Consider the following 17,875-nt stretch of genomic DNA (forward strand, 5'->3'; position numbering starts at 1 on the left):
GTAGGAAGGGTGGAACCTTCGCAGCACCTTCAACAATCTCAATTGGCGCCTTCCCATCAAAGAGTGTATCGTATTATTGTAGGCAAATTCCACCAAAGGTAAGTACTTTTCCCATTGAGTCTTCTCATCCGAGATATAAGGCTTCAATAAATCTAAAACCACTGAATTGGCAATCTCAAATTGCCCATCAATCTGCGGGTGGAACGATGACAAGAACTGCAACTGCGTGCCAATGTTCTCCCAAATTGCCTTCCAAAACAAACTTGTGAAACTGGGGTCCCTATCGAAGACAATCGTCTCAGGCATGCCATGTAATCTGAAGATCTGGGCCACAAATAGTCTCGCTAAGTGATCCGGCTTGACAGTCTTCTTCACTAGAATGAAATGAGCATGTTTGCTAAATCTGGTAATAGTAGTCCAGATACCATCATGACCACTCTGTGTTCTCGCAAGATCAAAAACGAAATCCATAGCAATACTTTCCCAAGGGAAGGTAGGTATGGGTAAAGGCTATAACAATCCCTGTGCTTTATGCCTGTCAAACTTAACATTCTGGCATACTAAGCAACTGTGCACAAACTCTTCCACATCCTTCTTGAGTCTTGGCCAAAAGAAGTATCTCTCTAACCCTTTCATAGTGGTAGCAATGCCGCGGTGACCCGTAAAAGGTGGACAGTGGCATTCAGTCATAACCTTTTCCCTCAACGGCTGTGTAACGCACAACATGGTTTTTCTCATCAAGTAGCTATCCCGAATGGAATATCCCGCTACTGTCTCCCCATCCCGTATCCGTGTGAAAACGTCTGCAAAATCTGTATCTGTGGCATACTAGTCCATCATATCCTCGAAGCTCCTATGATGTATCGCGGAAATAGCCAGAACCAACGGCTTCCGACACAAAGCATCTCCCACCACATTAATATGTCCCTGCACATGGATAATCTGGAAGTGAAACTGTGACAAGATGTTTGCCCACCGCATCTACTTTTCCAAAAGCTGCTTCTTTGACAAGAAGTAGCGCAAACTTTGATGGTCTGTAAAGACAGTAAAATCTGCTTCGAGTAGGTAATGCCCCCACTGAGTAAGAGCATGGATAACCGCCAAAAGCTCTTTCTCATAAATCCCTGTTGTCATCTCCGGCCTTGAGAACAATCGGCTCTCGTAAGCAATGACATGGCCTTCTTGCATCAAGACCACACCCAGACTACGACCACAAGCATCACAATATACTTCAAATGACTTCTACAAGTCCGGCAAAGTCAAAACCAGTCCCGTAGTCAATTTCTCTTTCAATGTCTGAAAGACAGTCACCTCTGTGGATCCCCACGAGAAAGGGACTCCTTTCTGTGTCAAGATATGCAAAGGGGAAGCAACCTATGCAAACTTTCGAATGAACCGCCTGTAGTACGAACACAGTCCCAAGAAGCTTCTAACTTCATGGACATTCTTCAAATCAGGCCAATCAAAGATAGTCTCTATCTTGGCGAGATCCATTTGCCCTCCTGCTGCTGAGACAATGTGTCGCAAAAAGTGTATCTCTAGTAGGGAAAATTTACTTTTCTTTGCATTAATCACTAACTTGTGATCTCGTAATGCCTGAAAGACCTGAAGCAGATGATCTTTGTGTTCTGCCTCATTCTTGGAGAAAACAATGATATCGTCAAAGAAAGTGCCAATAAATAGCCTGTACTCTCGAAAAATCATGTCCATCATCTGGTTAAATGTCGCAGGAGCATTGGTTAAGCCAAAAGGTATCACCAAAAACTCAAATAACCCAAAAGTCGTCTGAAAAGCACGTCTTGTAGACGTCTCTCGGCACGATTCTGATCTGATGATATCCACTTTTCAAATCAATCCTGCTAAAGCAGTGCTAAAGCAGGAGGATCCCTGTAGTCTGTCGAGTATATCATCAATCCTAGGAATGGGAAACCTGTTCTTGATGGTGATTTTGTTGAGAAATCTATAATCGATGCACATTCTCCAACATCCGTCTTTCTTCAAAACCAGCAACACCGGAGAGCAATACGGTGACGTACTAGGTTGGACAAGACCCTTTTCCAAGAGGTCTTTCACTTGGTTCATAATCTCTTCGTTCAGTGCTCGGCTCACACGGTAAGGTGGCCGGTTTGGTGGTGTGCTTCCAGGTATCAGATCAATGGTATGATCTTCAGAACGAGCAGGTGGTAACTCGCCTAGTAGGCCCTCTGAGAAGCAATCGGCGTGAGAGTGGAGAAAAGCTTGGCCTTCTTTATCAAGTTTAGACATATTTGTCCTATCCTTATCGCTCAATTCTTTCATAAAGATCGAGTGAACAAACAGACTGGATTTCATTAATTTAGAAATGTCCGAAGCCGATACAATGGTTCTGCCCTTCTCTTTAGTCAATGCCGCTTTCCTCGCCCGATAATCGACCACGGCGTTGTTCTTGTGGTACCAAGGAATCCCTAAGAGAACATCACAACATTCCAAAGGCATTATGAAAAAGTCCTCATGGCCCAAATACCCCTGACAATGCAACCGAAGTTTGCCAATGACAGGTGTAATGGCTACGTCCCTGCCGGGTGCCGCTAGAACTGCCTCCACAAGTGGTCCCATCCGATCGAAAGTGATCTCGAGCCGCGCCGCCAATTCCCGGCGAAATGAAGTTGGCCTTGGCTCCTTCATCAGAGAAGATCAAGGCCTCTTGATCTTTCACTTTGCCCCAAGCTCGACAAAGTTCTGTACTCTCGTTCATGGTGTTGGGATTGGTACCCACACAATTTGGAACCAGTCCTGTTTTCATCTTGCCTTTTCTTCCACGTTCCTCAGCTGCTCTCGAACTCTCAGGCCTATCGTCGTCCTTATCATTTAATTCTTTCTATGCCTTTTTAGGGCACTTCGCGGAGATATGTCCATGTTCCCCGCATCCAAAGCACTTCCCCTCCCTGATGAAGCGAGCTCTCTCCTGAGGAGTAAGCTTGGGTCGTGCATCCTTCTTCTCTGGGTTGCTCTTTGTCTTTCTACTTTCATTCCCTGAAGTCTGTTCGGCTCGTTGTGTCATGACCTCATCGGTGGGGTAGGTCAGACTGCCAATGTGAATGGCAAAGCCCCGCTTCGCATGACTCATCAACCCCTGAATAGAAGCTGACTTCTGTTCCAAGCAGTGATCTCGGATCTCTGTAGGCAGACCCAAGGTGAACCGCTCAATCTATTTTCTGAACGAGATCTTCTTGAATGAAGAGGCGGGTAGAAAAGAGCTCGAGAATCTCTCACAGTAAGCATCCATTGTATCTCTCTTGGTCATCCGAAGATGGTTCCAAGCAGCTCGTATATCGCGTTCATACTCTTGCGTCAGCCAAGAAGAAATAAAAAGCTTCTTAAATTTCAGCCATTTAACTGGCGCAGTCTTGTTTAAAAGAAGCGTGGACCACCAAGTTCGAGCATTCCCCTTAAGTAAGAGGTAGCTCTCCGAATCTTGGAGTGCTCTGAGTAGCGTCCTCCCGCGAAAGCGATGTCAAACTGTTGTATAAAAGACAAAGCCTTGGAAGCATCTTTGTATCATGAAAAAGTGTCAAATTTGATCGACTGTCCACCTCCCTTAAACTCTCGGACTTTCTTGCTTTTATCTTCCAGAAAGTCATACTGGTAGGCTTTATAAAAATTCTTCTTGTTCGCATAAAATTTGCCGTCATCAGACTTTGAACTGTCTGTAAACGAGTCCTATGTAGAACTGTCACTCACTGGGCGAGATTTAAACTTCTTTGCCTTTTCTTACCCTTTCCGAAGAGATGTTTCCTGCTTCACTTTTTGCCTTTTCTTTCTTCTTCGCTCGAACACGCTTCTTCTGTTTCTTTGCTTTATCAAATGTCGACTGATGACCTAAATAACCCGGGAAGTCAGTGCCTTTCTTTTGCTTTTTGCCGTGCTTTTTGGCTTTCTTCTGCGCGTCAAAAAGCTGAGCAATCCGTGCATCAACCACCTCTTCTAATTCCTTCTCTGAATATTGCTTGTGATCAGAAGGTTTCTTGAGAGCGGGTTTCCGGGGTGGTGTTGTGGTTTTCTGCCACTGCGCATGCACTTCCTGAAAAGAAGTCTCGCTCATATATTTTGCCAATTTCGGGTTCGAAGAAAACGAGTGCTCCAAGAATCAAGAATTCATTTGAAAATAGTATATGTAGCAGGGCCACAACGCTTCCTACCACAAACTACCTGTCTCTCACCCTCCCTTTCCAAAGTTCTCACCTCATCCCTAGGTTCTATAGCGCCTGTAACAGACTTGGACACTCCAAGTTAAGAATCAATCACGACAGCACCAAATAACCACTTCAAAACAGTTCACAGTTCACAATAGATTTGCACTGGCCCGGTGAGTTCCGTGCCTAGAGATATTGGCCCCAAAGACTGGCGCCCCTTTCGGTATTTCTTTATGTATTAATCAGTGTTCAAAGTACAAGAGAGTGGTTAGGGTTTCACTCTAAGACTCTGCGTCCAGATGCTCTACAGAGTGTGAGCCCTCACCACCTATTTAAATTACAAGGGATGCCAAAAGCAGAGCCCCAAAAGCTTCAGATCAAAAGCAAACTTTATCCCACTCACACACAAGCTCTCTCTGGAGCTTTAATAAAAATAAAAGCAAAGTACTCTCTCTCTCTTTCTCATGAAATTGCGTAGAGCAAAAGCAGCTGAAGAACTGCCGCAAATTCAGTCAGCGCAAATTTCGGGCCCTGCCGTATGATGCCACGTCAGCATGCCAGCACGTTTCACTGGATTTCAGCCTGCTACCCTTTTAGGATTAGGGTTAGGGTTAGGGTTTCTGCTGTTTTTAGGGTTTTTGGCAGATTTTAGGGTTTGCAGGTTTTAAGGTTAGGGTTTCCAGAATTAGGGTTTTCAATAGCAGTCAGGGTTAGGGTTTCCCGCATGCTCTCGGGCAGACACGTCATCACTTTGTGACAGCGCCCCTTGTCCTTTGCCTCTCCCCCTCCCTCTCAGCTCTCCCTCCTACCTCTCAGCTCATCCATAGGATTCAGTTGTTGTATTGAAAGCATGTGTGTGGTCACACTAAGGAGTTGCAACCACACTAGTTCAACAACAAAATAAAGAAATACTGCATGAAGCACCAAGTTGAGGGGCTTGTATTTCAAAGAGTGGAACTCCACCACTCTACTTCACATTCACTTTGTTGTTTTCAGTGTGGTTCAATGTTGTTGCAATGATTTTACCGACTTGTCAAGTGACTCGATGGTTTCAACACATGGCCATCATATTGAGATCTGCCACCCTTCCGATATGACTACGAAACACCAATCATCCATCCCTCACACAATGAGAGAAATCAAATCCTTAACAAGATCTCTAGCAACTCTATATTAGAGAGACGTGGGTTGCACCTAGACAACCTCTTCCACTGAAGATGTACTAAAGGGATCACTTCTTGACAATGTTGGACGACGAATTTATTGAAAGGCCAGTCACACGGTGCCCGAATGGTGATCGGACGACGAGTATCGTCACACAGGCTAGAGATTGAGGCCGTCCAAGCTCCTGCATCCCTAGCGTTGAGAGGGCATGTTGCTAAGTTGGCTTTATCTAAAGGAAATATAATTCTAAATAAATTATTATATTTATAAGAGAGCGTTTTCTTGCTTGAGACACTAGAGAATGTAATTCTAATGAATTAGTGGAATTATAAGTGAGAGGGTTTTTCTCACTTCTGAGTACACATATTTCTAGTGCGTCATTCAGAGTAATGACAGGAGCACTATGAACAGGAATATTTGTAGGGCCACCAAGGACGAATACTTCTAATGCGTCACATCGGATGGGCAACAAGGAGCATCCGGAAGAAGTATTTGACTATCTGAAACAGACATCTCTGATGCGTCATGGGATGGGTGGCAAAGAGCATCGCGAAGGAGATTGTACCGTAAGTTCGGTGCAAAAGGACTAGGTGATGGGCATTCCTGATGCTTCACATGGTGGGCACTGAGTGATGGGAGCATCAAAAAGGGAATATTCCATAGTCAAGAGGTATTCCGAACAAAGTTGGAATTGTGCACAAGAAATGAGCAAGCACTTGAATGAAGATGGGTTCAGAGGAAACTTTGAGGAAATACAGTGGCTTTCTAAGAAAGCGTGTTGCTTTTTGGGAAAGTAGATGCTTTTCCGTAAAGAAGTCTATGTTAGCATTCCATCTCTACATGAGACTCCATCCAAGGACGCGAGGGTTGTGAGTGTGTGAGCATTATATTCAGCCTATAAGGTTTTCTTGAGTTTTTGGCAGGTTTGTATCATTTTTAACAATGACCAGTGGGCAGCTGGCAGATAAAATAAGCAGCAAAAATCGAGGGCGCCCACCTTTTTTAGCACGAACAAAGCGATCTCTCTCTCTCTTTCTCTAGCCCTAGCCGCCCCCTTCTCTACCCTATTTTTTCCAGGATGGCCCCCTTCTATTCCTGCTGGCTGCCAGGAGCTATAAAAGCGAACTCTCTCTCACTCTCAGTTACAAGAAAGGCAAGCCCTAGAGTTCAGCCCATGCTGCTGCAGGTTTCAGCCGCCAAGATGATACCGCGCCGGTAATTCCCATGGCTGCCCCAAGTGCATCAGATGTCGCCAGGACCGAGTAGGCAAGTTCCATTGTGTGGAAGTGCCTATGGAACTTCCATCGCGACAAGCTGCTGTTTTTCTCTGTTTCAGCCCATAGATATTGTAGACGGGGCCGATTTACATGGAACCCGAGAAGACACCTCTCCTATGTGTAGGATTGGAAGAGAGGGTTCTTTCCGAAGAGATCTCTTCCGGGGAGTTGGTTTTCGAGAACCAAGTTGCATTCCAGGTTTCGAGACTTCACAGGTAACATTTTGCATGTTTTGATCTCTGAGTGTTTGTTTGCAGGTGCACCCTTAAAGGAAAGTGCAAGGTATAGACCTATGGTAGTCACCCACAAGACAATATAACCATCAGCTCCATAATGCATAGTAATGACTAAATACCACGACATCCCCACTAACGTCCTCAGTGCCCAATAGTGGGTGTAGAACTAGGTACTAACATATGCTCCCAAACACAACACACAACACACACACACACACACACACACATGAGCATACATCAACACAAAGGTCAGCGTACTGAGTTTCTGTCATGACTCCGGAGATCAAGGGCAGACTCAGCCATAATGAAGCCTAGCACTAAAAGAAGCATTAAATCGAAAAAATTAGCACAAAAATGAGGTAGTTGATAGGGCATACGCACCACAAAAGATAGAAAGAATTAGCACAATATCAACTAGTCGTAACTCGGACGAAAACTTCACAATGTGAAATATGTCCGCAATACGACTAAAAAATATACCTAGATGAATCAAGGATAAGCCCAGATTCACCCTTAAAGGAAAGTGCAAGGTATAGACCTATGGTAGTCACCCACAAGACAATATAACCATCAGCTCCATCATGCATAGTATTGACTAAATACCACGACATCCCCACTAACGTCGTCAGCTTAGGGAAGCATAGGGAGCCAGTACGCTGCTTTGTTTACAGGACAGCCCCACTCAAAGATCTAGCAGAGTCGAGATCAGAGACAATTGGGACGATCATTACTTCAGGTACAGAGAGACAGAGAGTCACTCCTCTAGTCACCACTACCTTTAGAGGAGGACGATAATTGCAGCTCACAGATTTCTTCCAAAAAGCTACTCCTGCATCCCCCCTTACCACTCAAAGAGGAGTCACAATACAGAAGGCAGAAATCGCTTGGTCTCGCAGGTGGGCCCGGGCAATTAGGTACTGAGCCACGAGTATGAATCAGAGGGAAATCAGAGAAATCCGGGCAGGACATCAGGCCATACAGGTGAGGGTGGAGTAGGCTTTCTCAGATCCTGCCTCCATCCTTTGTGGACTCTTCACCCCATACCAGCCATGCATGATATCCTACATCCCCAGTTTAGGAGCTAGCTACTTAGCATATAGCTTCATATCCAAATAATTATCATCACCCACACACATGTATGTACTACCTCCACCCTCCAGTCTAGCATATTTTACTTTCTTTTCTGTACATTTTGTCCTTTTTTCTGGAGAGTCAAAGGACACACTCGTATGACGACGTTACCAAAGTTTCTCCTGGATCCATCTAGGTGTATAAAGCTTTCTTTCTATCTTTCTCTTACTTAAAAGAAAAATGAGGTGTGGGGTCTTTACCTGAAACTAAAATGGTTTACTGATTAACAGAAAAAATTATGCAGCTGCTTTATTAACTACATGCATACCTTTGCAAGGCCTGAAAGACCACCCTTGATTTGTCTACCAAAGACTGCTTGCAAATCCACTATAGATTCACAGAGCCTGAATGCATCTATCTCCATGAAGGAACGAGAAAGCCTTTCCATATCGTTGTGAATAGCATAACCTAATAAAATCCTGTTGTGAGTCTATTTATTTACCCTAAGAATCACAAGTTCAGAATAGGACATACCCAGCTTCACTATATCTGTGGCATGGAACAAATATCTGATAAAATTGTTAAGTGAGCTTCGACATTTGTTCGAGAGAGAGATAAGGTCAAGTACAAGCACCAGCTCCGAGGATGCAGCTTGCAATATGGAAACCTGTAGCAAAATCAGAACATTTAACATCGAGAATGAGGCAGAAATTATACAAGAAAAGCTGATTAAGAACAAGCCATGTCTGGAAGAGACTTATTTAAGAACAGCTGTGCATGAAGATGGTGTCCTTAAAAAGTTAAGAGCTGTTAATCATGTTCAAAAGAGCTTCCACTTTCTGTAAAGGAGCAGAGAGAGAGGAAGCACAAGCAATGGAAACTGCCTCTTTGTAACATTGCCATGCAGTAAAAAAGTTTGATGGGCCGTATTCTAGAAAAACTTTGCTTTCCATGTGTCTTCTTTAAAAGCTCTAGGAAAAATGAATTGCACCTTGTACTCAAAAGAGTCGTACAAGGCACCAGAAAGAGGAGATCCCCTTTCTGATGGTTCCCATCTAAAATAAACGATCTAAACTAACATAATATGGCGGAAGGGGGAGCCCTTTACACGTGTCGAAATCTGCCACATGAAGGCTAAATTTCAAAACCTTGAGAAACCCCTGTGCACGCGATAAAGAGGGAGAGAGAAAAAGAGAGAGAGGCTGCCAAAGGCGGCCGGCCGTACTCGTTTGCTTTATGATCTCACAAGCTTTCTTCACACACCTGTTCTCATGAAATTGTAAATGGATGCAACCCCTGTACTGACATGATGACATGATATATCTCCAAATGCAGTGCAGCTCTGTGAGGATCTTGCTATCATCATAGCACTTTTCGTTTGATTATTTTTTACATGGGGCCTTTGTGTATATGTGCCTGCTGCACTGCCCAAAAACCAGCCACTCCACGTTTGAGTACTTGTGAATTATCATTGATATGGTTTAACTTAGTGACTTCCTCTTTTTCATTATGTGGCCTACAATATTAAGTAAATAGGCAAATGAAATAGACAACGCCAACATGATGAATGCATGCACTCATCCATAGGCTTGTTGTCTAGCCAAAGGACGAACTACAGAGTATATACATATGCATGTGATTGCAATTAAATACAAGAGGCCTCTCATCGACATCTCTTGCTACAGCCAAGCACTCTTCACGGTATTGCTCCTTCTGACAACAAAGATAAGGGGAAATTACCTTGTTACGTCTCACTCCTTTGATAGAGTCTGGTTTCCATTCACAATCAATGCCTACTAGCTTGACACCAAATAGTGCTCTTTCAGCAAACTGTAATCCCTCATGTGTGTCAATCCAATAAACATTGTCCTTGCACATCACATTTTCCAGTTGTAAATATTGAGATCTTCTGTTGCTAATTTCTATATATGCCAAAACAAAAAGGAAATTTCATAACGTCGAGTTAGAAAACAGGAAATTAGATGATGAATTTTCTTCAGAATTTTTGTATAATTGAAAGAATAATCTATACCAGGACTGATTGGAAAAACATCAAGGTGGAAGTGCTCACTTAACTCTGCAACCTTCTCAACATTATTGTCTTCCACAGCGAGCATCACCTAGAGGAAAAAAGCTTCTATCAATAGACTCAAAAAGACATAATCAAACACAACAGCATCTCGTGTTGATTGTGAGACTATAATATTTTGGAGTAGCATATCCACCTGATTGAAGGTCAATCAATTATTGATCAATTATAGTGACTAAGTTGGGGCCAAGAGCTTCTAGATTGCAATAGATTTATCCCTAAGACAGATGTGAACACCTGGACAAGTAAAGAGGTCAAATACCTTGTGTTCAACAGGGCCTTTTGTTTTAGTTTATCTTGAAAAGAGCGGTACATGCAACACTACAGAGGTCTCCCCATTCTACTCCATATGCTAATGCACCAGTCGGCTGTTTCCACGTCTGATGCGGTGATAAGTCATTGATCTCTATAGCATGTGAGGGGGCTATAGTACTTATTCCTAACAATAGAAAGGGCATGAACACGTGCCGTGTATAATATGTGCCTCGTCTTGGTACTGTCAATGCATGAGGTTTTGTGCTTGCATGGACGTGGTATTTGACTGGTGTAACTCTCAATGTGAATGAGCTGGGAGTGGGCTATTGCCCAGGTCGGGGGATGAGTTTGTTGTAACTTGTAAGGTTACCGAGGGTGAGTGTAAGTAACTCTGAAGGTAGCAATCCAAATGATCAGGAGTGTAGAAGAGCAATTGCACTACCATCCAAGCCAAGCTCTGGGTGACTCCGGATGTAGTTGCGTAATGATGCATGATCTCCCGCATCTCGCGGGTAAACTCTCCAAGAGAGTCCAAAGAACTAAAGTCCCACTCCAGTCTATGGATCCAAGCAACTGCACTACCATCCAAGCCAAGCTCTGGGTGACTCCGGATGTAGTTGCATAATGATGCATGATCTCCCGCATCTCGCGGGTAAACTCTCCAAGAGAGTCCAAAGAACTGAAGTCCCACTCCAGTCTGTAGATCCAAGCAATGAACCTGTCCAGGAAGAGATCTAAGATCCTCTCTGTAAGTCCATTAGATGCTCCTATGTAAGCAAGTGATCTGACATGTCGAGGTCAAGTAATAAGTGTCTATCCACCCAAGATGGTGGTGTCCTCTTTGGGAATGTCGGAATTCCATATACCATGAGCATGGCCATATCTCGTGTGAACTCCTCTGATGAGTTCATAGGTGTATCCATAGCACACCAAAAGTCACCACCCCCTCTGGAGTGTGCAACCGTTGAACGATGGCTGGAATGAATGGATCTCCCAAGGATCGTATGCCCGTAGATGATCAAGCCGATGTCGAAGATACTGTGTATTGCAGCAGTCACTAAGAGACTGCACGGACCACCATCTGATGGTGTCCTGGCAGGAGGTAACTTCATCCTCTGTGAAAAACAGAAGCCAAGTGTCTGCTGTTCACCCAAAAACACAACTATGAGGTGATGAAAACGCTGCCATCCAGCGATTCTCAGCGTGCTCGTACGCTCCCGGCAGAGTCCGAAACGATGCAGGGGGTGTAGGGAGGGTTTAACTCTGTGTGCACAGCCTTCAGCATGCTGAAAACTGAGAAAAAATAGCAAGTGTGTATCGCTGAAATCTGTAGATCTGAAGAGGAACTTCGCTGGCAAGACACTGGATGCCCAGGCTGGGTAGTTGGTGGCAAGATCCGGGGTCCACAAGTTGAGCGCTGCCCTCCTGCTGCATAAAAGCACGTCAATTTGCAGCCCAGTTTTGCTGCACTCTTTGGCACCAAAAACCTTCTGTTTGCTGAAAAAACAAAGGCTTGATGTAACAGACTTGGACACTCCAAGTCAAGAATCTACCACGACAGCACCAAATAACCACTTCAAAACAATTCACAGTTCACAATTTAATTTGACACTGGCCCGACGGAGTTCCATGCCTAGAGATATTGGCCCCAAAGTCTGGCGCCCCTTTCGGTATTTCTTTTTGTATTAATCTGAGTTCAAAGTACAAGAGTGTGGGCAGGCGCTCACACTCAGACACTGCGTCCAAATGCTCTGAGTTGTGAGAAGCACTGACAGCTTATTTAAAGGTACAAGGGATGCCAAAAGCAGAGCCCCAAAAACTGTCCTAAAAGCTGAAAATCAAAAGCTTAAAGAAAATAAAGCAATTTTCAACTTTTCTCTCTCAAGCTTTTAATAAAGCAGAAAAGTTACTCTCTCTTGCTTAATGTAGGAAATAAAGCAATTCCAAAAGCTTCCAACAGCCAAAAAGCATCGCCCAAAGGCTGCCAGCGCTGCCACGTCAGCGCCCCTAAAAAAGCGCCACAAAACGCGGGGATTCCGTACAGCAGGCCACTTGTCAGCTTTTCGTAATTTCCGGGCTGCCGTACAGCCAGCCATGTCACCATGCCAAGTCAACATTCTGTCCGTAGCAGCCAGCCAACTGTGGGTGCACCCGGGGTGTGTGTGAGTGCACTGGGCAGGCACGTCACCAATTTGAGACATACCCCCCTCTTGAAAGCATTGTAATCGCCCTCGATTACGCCTGCAAACCAGACAGAGGCCATAAACCGTCTTAGCAGACACTGACTGTTAGTACCTACGCACTAGGAACACACATCTAGCACATGTACCAATTGACAGTCACATCACACGACATCACAAGACATCACTCGACATCACAGGACATCACATGACATTCAACATTCATTCGGATCTTAGACCATGATTTATCGGCAATGCAGTTAGCAATTGCATCTAGATCCACTCAGGACCTCATAGATGCCCGATTGACTAAATCCTATTGCAACCATGTCTATTCGCGATCATTCAGACCAAAATGCTGCACTCATCTCCTCTTTCAGTTCCTGCACTTATACAAGTCAAGGACAAGTCAGTTTCATAAATTCCGGAATTCCATTTCATAAAGTCATACAGCAAAATACTGTCAGCTCTCAGTATCCCTGAAGCTCAAAGAGACATCAGTGACTCTAGTATACAAAAATCAAGGCATCTGTCGACAAAGAAGCGGAGTAACTCCCCTCTTGTGCATCCCACTGCACCAGATCTCCGGCCAAGCTGAACTCTGGGTTTCATTTGGAATAGACTATGCTAAACCAAAAGCTTCGAGGTAAAGTTTCACAATCTAAGGAGTATCTGCTAGGTCCTCCTCCTCCATCCACTTCGCATCCAATGCAGGATAGTTCTTGAATTTAACCAAGAACCGCCTTCGGACTTTACCTTTATTCTTTGTGTCCTTATGTGCCAAAATCTGTTCAGGAACAAGGATCTCCTAGTTTTCCTCCACTTCGGGTTGCGCATCAGGCTCCCCATCATCAAGCACATCACCTTTAATAGATTTCAAGAGACTCACATGAAATGCGTTGTGATTCCTTCAAGTGTCGGGCAGTTTTAGTCGGAAGGAGACATCATTGATCCTTTCAGAGATCTGGAAAGGTCCATAGTTTCGCATACTAAGCTTTGGAAAAAGCCTCTCCTTTCCCTTTTTCTTTCTCAGGCGTGCCTTATCAAAAATCTTATCTTCCGTGTTTAGGAAGGGTGGAACCTTTGTAGCACCTTCAACAATCTCAAATGGCACCTTCCCCGTCGAAGAGTGTATCGTGTTATTGTACGCAAATTCCACCAAAGGTAGATACTTTTCCCATTGACTCTTCTGATTCGAGATATAAGACTTCAATAAATCTAAAACCACTGAATTGGCAATCTCAGATTGCCCATTAGTCTGCGGGTGGAAAGATGACGAGAACTGCAACCGCGTGCCAATGTTCTCCCAAATAGCCTTCCAAAACAAGCTCGTAAATCTGAGGTCCCTGTCGGAGACAATCGTCTCAGGCATGCCATGTAATCTGAAAATTTGGGCCACAAACAGTCTCGCTAAGTGATCCGGCTTGACTGTTTTCTTCACTGGAATGAAATGAGCCTGCATGCTAAATCTGTCAATAACAGTCCAGATACCATCGTGACCACTCTGTGTTCTCGCAAAATCAAAAATGAAATCCATTGCAATACTTTCCCATGGGCGGGTGGGTATGGGCAAAGGCTGTAACAATCCTTGTGCTTTATGTCTGTCAAACTTGACCTTCTGGCATACCGAGCAACTGCTCACAAACTCTTCCACATCCTTTTCGAGTCTCGGCCAAAAGAAGTATCTCTCTACCACTTTCATGGTGGTAGCAATGCCGCGGTGACCCATAAAAGGCGGACAGTGGCATTCGGTCATAACCTTTTCCCTCAACGGCTATGTAACGCACAACATGGTTTTCCTCATCAAGTAGCCATCCCGAATGGAATAGTCCGCTATTGTCTCCCCATCCCATATCCGTGTGAAAACATTGCAAAATCTGGATCTGTGGCATACTGGTCGACCATATCCTCGAAGCTCCTATGATGTATCGCGGAAATAGCTAGAACCAATGGCTTCCGAGACAAAGCATCTGGCACCACATTATTATGTCCCGGAACATGGACAATCTGGAAGTGAAACTCTGACAAGATGTTCGCCCACCAAATCTGCTTTTCCGATAGCTGCTTCTGTGACAAGAAGTAGCGCAAACTTTGATGGTTAGTAAAATCCGCTCCGAGTAGGTAGTGCCGCCACTGAGTAAGAGCATGGATAACCGCCAAAAGCTCTTCTTCATAAATCTGTGCTGTCATTTCCGGCCTTGAGAACAATCGGCTCTAGTAAGCAATGACATGGCCTTCTTGCATTAAGACCGCACCCAGACTACGACCACAAGCATCACAATATACTTCAAAAGACTTCTGCAAGTCCGACAAAGTCAAAACTGGTCACGTAGTCAATTTCTCTTTCAATGTCTGAAAGGCAATCACCTCTGTGGGTCCCCACGAGAAAGGGACTCCTTTCTGTGTCAAGATTTGCAAAGGGGAAGCAAGCTCTGCAAACTTTCGAATGAACCGCCTGTAGTACGAACACAATCCCAAGAAGCTTCTAACTTCATGGACATTCTTCAAATCGGGCCAATCACGGATAGTCTCTATCTTCGCCGGATCCATTTGCACTCCCGCTGCTGACACAATGTGTCCCAAAAAGTGTATCTCTGGTAGGAAAAATTCACTTTTCTTTGCATTAATCACTAACTTATGATCTCGTAATGCATGGAAGACCTGAAGCAGATGATCTATGTGTTCTGGTTCATTCTGGAGAAAACAATGATATCGTCAAAGAAAGTGCCAACAAATAGCCTGTACTCTCGAAAAATCCTGTCCATCATCCCGTTAAATGTCGGAGGAGCATTGGTTAAGCCAAAAGGCAGCACCAAAAAACTCAAATAACCCAAAAGTCGTCCAAAAGGCTCTCTTGTAGGCATCTCCCGACGCGATTCGGATTTGATGATATCCACTCTTCAAATCAATCCTGGTAAAGCACGAGGATTCTTGTAATCTGTCGAGTATATCATCGATCAGAAATTTGTCCTTGATGGTGATTTTGTTGAGAGCTCTATAATCGATGCACATTCTCCGAGATCAGTCTTTCTTCAAAACCAACAACACTGGAGAGCAATACGGTGAAGTACTAGGATGGACAAGACCCTTTTCAAAGAGGTCTTTCACTTGGTTCGTAATCTCTTTGTTCTGGGCTCGGCTCACACAGTAAGGTGGCCGGTTCGGTGGTGTGCTTCCTGGTATCAAATCAATAGTATGATCTTTAGGACGAGCGGGTGGTAACTTGCCTAACAGGCCCTCTGAAAAGCATCGGCATGAGTGTCGAGAAAATCTTGCCGTTCTTTCGTTCACGTCAAAACATATTCAACCTTCATCCATCGTTCAGTTCTCTTCTAAAATAGTGAGTAAAGAAACTGAAGTTCATCGAGTACAATCTTTGAGCCCTTCAAAGTCTCTTTCTCGGCCCGGTAGTCATCCACGGCGTTGTTGTTGTGGTACCAAGGGATTTCGAGTAGAACATCACAACCTTCCAAGGCAATTACGTAAAACTCCGCGTGCCCTAAACACCCCTGTCATTGCAAACGAAGTTTGCCAATGCTTGGTGTAATGGCATCATCCTGTCAGGGTGCCACTCGAACTACCTCCGCCTGTGGCCTTAGACTGTCGAGCGTAATTCCAAATCGAGCCGCCAATTTAAGAAGTTGGCCTTGGCTCCTTCAAAAGAGCTTCAAGCTCTTTCCTTTTGCCCATGCCTTTTCTTCCACGTTTCTCAGCTGCTCTCGAACTCTCAGGCCTTTCGTCGTCTTTGTCATTCTGTTCTTTCTGTGCCTTTTTAGGGCACTTCGCGGGGATATGTCCAGGTTCCCCACATCCGAAGCACTTCCCCTCCCTGATGAGGCGAGCTCTCTCCTGAGAAGTAAGCTTGGGTCGTGCATTCTTCTTTTCTGGGTTGCTCTTTCTCTTTCTATTTTCATTTGCTGAAGTCTGTTCGGCTCGTTGTGTCATGACCTCATCGGTGGGGTAGCTCAGACTGCCAGAGTGAATGGCAAAACCCCATTTCGCATGACTCATCAAGTCTTGTATAGAAGATAACTTCTGTTCCAAGCAGTGATCTCGGATCTCTGTAGGTAGACCCAAGGTAAACCGCTCAATCTGTTCTCTGAACGAGATTTTCTTGAATGAAGAGGCGGGTAGAAAAGAGCGCCAGAATCTCTCGCAATAAGCGTCCACTCTATCTTTCTTAGTCATTCGAAGATACTTCCAAGCAGCTCGTATATTGCGTTCATACTCTTGAGTCAGCCAAGAAGAAATAAAAAGCTTCTTAAATTTCAATTATTTAACTAGCACAATCTTGTTTAAAAGAAGCGTGGACCACCAAGTTCGAGCATTCCCCTTAAAGTAAGAAGCAGCTCTCTGAATCTTAGAGTGCTCTGAGTAGTGTCCTCCGCGAAAGCAGAGTTAAACTGTTGTACAAAAGACAAAGCCTTCGAAGCATCTCTATATCCCTAAAACGTGTCAAATTTAATTGACTGTCCACCTTCCTTAACTCTCGGACTTTCTTGCTTTTATCTTCCAGAAAGTCATATTGGTTGGCTTTATAAAAATTCTTTGCATCAAAGTTGTTGTCGTCACAGTCTAAACTGTCTGTAGACGAGTCCTCTGTAGAACTGTCTCTCACTGGGCAAGATTTAGACTTCTTTGCCTTTTTCTTGCCCTTTCCGAAGCGTTCTTTCTTGCTTCGCTTTTTGCCTTTGCGGTCTTCTTCGCTTGCATCAGATGAGCAAGAACTATCAGAAGAAGAATAAGAAGAAGAACTGGGTACTTCTTCAAATCGAACACGCTTCTTCTATTTCTATGCCTTTTCAAATGTCGACTGACGACCCAAATATCCCGGGAAGTCAGTGCCTTTCTTCTGCTTTTTGCCGTGCTTTTTAGCTTTGTTTTGCGCGTCAAAAAGCTGAGCAATCCGTGCATCAACCACCTCTTCTAATTCCTTCTCTGAATATTTCTTGTGAGCAGAAGGTTTCTTGAGAGCGGGTTTTGGGGGTGGTGTTGTGGTTTTCTGCCACTGCGCATGCACTTCTTGAAAAGAAGTCTCGCTCATATATTTTGCAAATTTTGGGTCCTTCACAAAATTGAGCATCATCTTTGTTGCATCTCCGATCAATTGACGATGCTCCATCTCTTGACACTCCACCTGAGTAGGCCGAGGCGGGCCATACTCCTTGCTGGAATCTTCGTTGTGATCCCTTGCCGCATCTCTGGATGCAGAGGGAGTCGACTGATCCTTGCGTGAAGCCATAGGTGCCGCGGAAGAAACAAAAATTGGGATCGGATTTCCCGTAGAAGAGAAATCGGTCGTGCTCTGATACCATTGTAACAGACTTGGACACTCCAAGTCAAGAATCTACCACGACAGCACCAAATAACCACTTCAAAACAGTTCACAGTTCACAATTTAATTCGACACTGGTGAAGGCTCGCTGCTGCT

At 44.4% G+C, this 17,875-nt stretch overlaps 1 protein-coding gene across 6 annotated transcripts in view; it reads right to left on the reverse strand.

The window, feature by feature from the left end:
- LOC147453769 (Polynucleotidyl transferase, ribonuclease H-like superfamily protein) overlaps positions 1 to 17,875 on the reverse strand; it is a 138,891-nt gene that overhangs the window by 69,579 nt on the left and 51,437 nt on the right. For all 6 annotated transcript variants that reach the window (XM_086515862.1, XM_086515861.1, XM_086515859.1 and 3 more), the window contains 4 exons: positions 9,953 to 10,040; positions 9,661 to 9,842; positions 8,455 to 8,587; positions 8,249 to 8,388 (listed from right to left, as the gene is read on the reverse strand). In XM_086515862.1, the coding sequence (XP_086371988.1) occupies positions 8,249 to 8,388; positions 8,455 to 8,587; positions 9,661 to 9,842; positions 9,953 to 10,040 (543 nt within the window). The remainder of the gene's footprint in view (positions 1 to 8,248; positions 8,389 to 8,454; positions 8,588 to 9,660; positions 9,843 to 9,952; positions 10,041 to 17,875) is intronic.

The sequence above is a fragment of the Adiantum capillus-veneris genome, chromosome 7, assembly GCF_014529385.1.
Source record: "Adiantum capillus-veneris isolate H3 chromosome 7, ASM1452938v2, whole genome shotgun sequence".
Classification (NCBI taxonomy): domain Eukaryota; kingdom Viridiplantae; phylum Streptophyta; class Polypodiopsida; order Polypodiales; family Pteridaceae; genus Adiantum; species Adiantum capillus-veneris.